General features: G+C 40.1%; 1 protein-coding gene across 1 annotated transcript; it reads left to right on the top strand.

Moving 5' to 3' along the window:
• Positions 1-2,031: 2,031 nt before the first annotated feature.
• LOC126119999 (craniofacial development protein 2-like) lies at positions 2,032-2,892 on the top strand. Its single transcript, XM_049915074.1, has one exon. The coding sequence runs from the start codon at positions 2,032-2,034 to the stop codon at positions 2,890-2,892; it is 861 nt and encodes a 286-aa protein (XP_049771031.1).
• The last annotated feature ends 1,040 nt before the right edge of the window (positions 2,893-3,932 follow it).

Genomic DNA, 3,932 nt, shown 5'->3' with positions numbered 1-3,932 from the left:
AGTATTTCAACTTATTGCTACATGTGGTTTCATTGTGACCATTGGTCACTTCCGAAGATTACTACAATCCCATTAATATTACCTGCCTGACATTTAATTCTCCCCACAAAAGTTCCTCAAATAGAGAAATTATTATTCTAAACTACTCTTAAGTATTTCACATCCATACCACGTCTCCACTCTTTTGTCCTTACGGAGCACGCCTAAGACAGGTCTTACCAACAATAGATCCAGCGGCAGAGTGTTGAAACATGGCCGTTCTTCAGGTCATCTCGCACCTCTGTCGAGGTGGGGGAAGACCATGCTACCGTATTGGTCAGCCACATTTCAGGTTCTCAAAGCTCCGGTAAGGTTCATCTCTTTGGTTCCACCAAAGGTGACCAAAGGATCGTCTCAAAGATGATCATATATTCACATTCACTATCTGCGGTTAGCAGACGACCATACATTCATTCATTTCACAGATCTCACCAAACTGGATGTAGGGATTTATTTTGTGGGAGTGCACATGTGATCAATTAAATAAATAAATTGTCATTCTTTCCAAAACTGGTATCCGGCTTCGCTATATTAATTGAAATTGAGTTATTTTTACAAAAAATATATTGTAGTGACAAGAATAACGAAGAATGTTGTACCTATTTTCAATGTCGGGCGGTATTGTACCCTTTCAATATAAAGTCAGTCTGCAGTAAAAATATTCCAATTACTGATAAGTCAGATATATGTACAGTATTTAACAATCATTTTCTGAGCATTGCTGGTGAATTAAATAAAAATGTAGTTTCTACAGGGAATCATATAACTCTCTTGGCAAAAGCCTTTCCAAGATTGCTGTCTGAAATACTCGTCTCTGATACAGACAAGGGGGAGAAAATGCCATATATGCTTTCACCAATCAAATTTTGAATGATCTGAATAACCGAACACCACCCATTGGGATTTTTTGTGATCTCTCAAAGGCTTTTGATTGTGTAAATCATGAAATTCTGCTAGACAAGCTCAAGTATTGTGGCATGAGTGGGACAGTGCACAAATGGTTTAATTCGTACCTAACTGGAAGAGTGCAGAAAGTTGAAATAAGTAGTTCTCATAATATGCAAAGATCAGCACATTCCTCAAACTGGGGAACTATCAAGAATGGGGTTCCACAAGTGTCAGTCTTGGGTCCTTTGTTGTTCTTAATATATATTAATGACTTGCCATTCTATATTCATGAAGAGGCAAAGTTAGTTCTCTTTGCTGATGATACAAGTATAGTAATCACACCTGACAAACAAGAATTAACTAATGAAATTGTCAATACTGTCTTTCAGAAAATTACTAAGTGGTTCCTTGTAAACGGACTCTCACTGAATTTTGATAAGACACAGTACATACAGTTCCATACAGTGAATGGTATGACGCCATTAATAAATATAGAACTTAATCAGAAGCATATAGCTAAGGTAGAATATTCCAAATTTTTAGGTGTGTCCATTGATGAGAGATTAAATTGGAAGAAACAGATTGATGATCTGCTGAAACGTTTGAGTTCAGCTACTTATGCAATAAGGGGCATTGCAAATTTTGGTGATAAACATCTTAGTAAATTAGCTTACTACGCCTATTTTCACTCGTTGCTTTCATATGGCATCATATTTTGGGGTAACTCATCACTGAGGAATAAAGTATTTATTGCACAAAAGCGTGTAATCAGAATAATAGCTGGAGTCCACCCAAGATCATCCTGCAGACATTTATTTAAGGATCTAGGGATATTCACAGTAGCTTCTCAGTATATATACTCTCTTATGAAATTTGTTATTAACAGTGGTTCATGGTGTGGGTTCCTGTAGTCATGTCCTAGTTCATGAACCACGGGCAACGTATGAGTGGCCAAGTAAGTGGTCCTGACAGTCGGGATACCAGTTACTTTGGAATAAGGCTGGGCATCTTGGACATATTCTGAGTCGTGGTCACCTTAGTGCTCATTCGGCAAAGACTACCAAATCCACCGGTTAGTCCCTCAGCCGTTAGGGGTAAAACCCAATGGGACTCGGAGCAAGTAAGGCTAGCAACCTGCTTCCCTGGTACTTTAAATATGATGCTGGCAACAATCAGAGCAAAATGCCTCGGACCTTTGGAGGTGACGGAGTCCCACCTCTAACTGACAAATCAGGGACTCCTAAGATACGACTTGGCAAACAAATGGTAATGAGATGGGGAGCTATTAATATCAATGGGGGCTACTCTGGGAAGAAGGTAGAGCTGGCAGAGGCTGCAAGTAAGATGGGGCTGGACGTTTTAGCTGTTAGTGACATTCGGGTAAGGGGTGAGAAAGAAGAGGAAGTGGGAGAATACAAGGTCTACCTGTCAGGAGTCAAAGCAGGAATAGCACATTGGGGTGTAGGGCTTTACATCAGGAAAGAAATGGAACCCAGCGTAGTTGCAATAAGGTATGTAAACGAACGACTGATGTGGATAGATTTGACAGTGTCTAGTAAGAAAATTAGGATTGTGTCAGTATATTCGCATTGTGAAGGGACAGATCAAGATAAGATGGATAGTTTTTATGAGGCACTCAGTGATGTAGTTGTTAGAGTAAAGGACAAGGACAGTGTTCTGCTCATGGGTGATTTTAATGCCAGGATTGGAAATCGAACAGAAGGGTATGAAAAGGTTATGGGTAAATTTGGAGAGGATATGGAGGCCAACAGGAACGGGAAACAACTCTTGGATTTCTGTGCCAGTATGGGCTTAGTAATCACAAACTCCTTTTTTAAACATAAGAACATTCACCGGTATACTTGGGAAGGCAGGGGAACCAGATCTGTCATTGACTATATAGTAACAGATCAGGAATTCAGGAAGGCTGTGAGGGACACACGTGTATTCAGGGGGATTCTTTGATGACACTGATCATTATTTAATCTGCAGTGAAATTGGGATTGTGAGGCCGAAAGTGCAGGAGGTCAGGTCCATATGTAGTAGGATAAGAGTGGAGAAAGTTCAGGATAAGGAAATCAGGCACAAGTACATAACAGCGATCTCAGAAAGGTACCAGTTAGTTGAATGTAGCCAATTACAGTCATTGGAAAAGGAATGGACAAGGTACAGGGACACAGTACTAGAAGTGGCTAAAGAATGTCTTGGAACAGTAGTGTGTAAAAGTAGGAAGAAGCAAACAGCTTGGTGGAATGATACAGTCAAGGCAGCCTGTAAAAGGAAAAAGAAGGCGTATCAAAAATGGCTACATACCAGAACCCAGGTAGACAGAGAAAGTTATGTTGAAGAAAGAAACAAAGCCAAACAGATAATTGCAGCATCCAAGAAGAAATCGTGGGAAGACTTTGGAAACAGGTTGGAGACTATGGGTCAAGCTGCTGGAAAACCATTCTGGAGTGTAATTAGCAGTCTTCGAAAGGGAGGTAAGAAGGAAATGACAAGTATTTTGGACAGGTCAGGAAAACTGTTGGTGAATCCTGTGGATGCCTTGGGAAGATGGAGGGAATATTTTGAAGAGTTTCTCAATGTAGGTGAAAATGCGATCAGTAATGTTTTAGATTTCGAGGTAGAATGGGATAGGAATGATGATGGAAATAGGATCACATTTGAGGAAGTGGAAAAAATGGTGAATAGATTGCAGTGCAATAAAGCGGCTGGGGTGGATGAAATTAAGTCGGAACTCATCAAATACAGTGGAATGTCAGGTCTTAAATTGCTACACAGGATAATTGAAATGGCCTGGGAGTCGGGACAGGTTCCATCAGACTGGACAAAAGCAGTAATCACACCAATCTTTAAACATGGAAACAGAAAAGATTGTAACAACTACAGAGGTATCTCTTTAATCAGCGTTGTGGGTAAAATCTTCTCAGGTATTGTTGAAAGGAAAGTGCGAGTATTAGTTGAGGACCAATTGGATGAAAATCAGTGTGGGTTTAGGCCTC

The sequence above is a fragment of the Schistocerca cancellata genome, chromosome 1, assembly GCF_023864275.1.
Source record: "Schistocerca cancellata isolate TAMUIC-IGC-003103 chromosome 1, iqSchCanc2.1, whole genome shotgun sequence".
In the NCBI taxonomy this organism is placed as follows: domain Eukaryota; kingdom Metazoa; phylum Arthropoda; class Insecta; order Orthoptera; family Acrididae; genus Schistocerca; species Schistocerca cancellata.
The sequence above is the reverse complement of the archived record's forward strand: the minus strand, read 5'-3'. Positions and strand labels throughout refer to the sequence as shown.

Excerpts from the sequence above, each read along its gene's own strand:
- LOC126119999 (XM_049915074.1), top strand. The coding sequence starts at position 2,032 with ATGGGACTCGGAGCAAGTAAGGCTAGCAACCTGCTTCCCTGGTACTTT.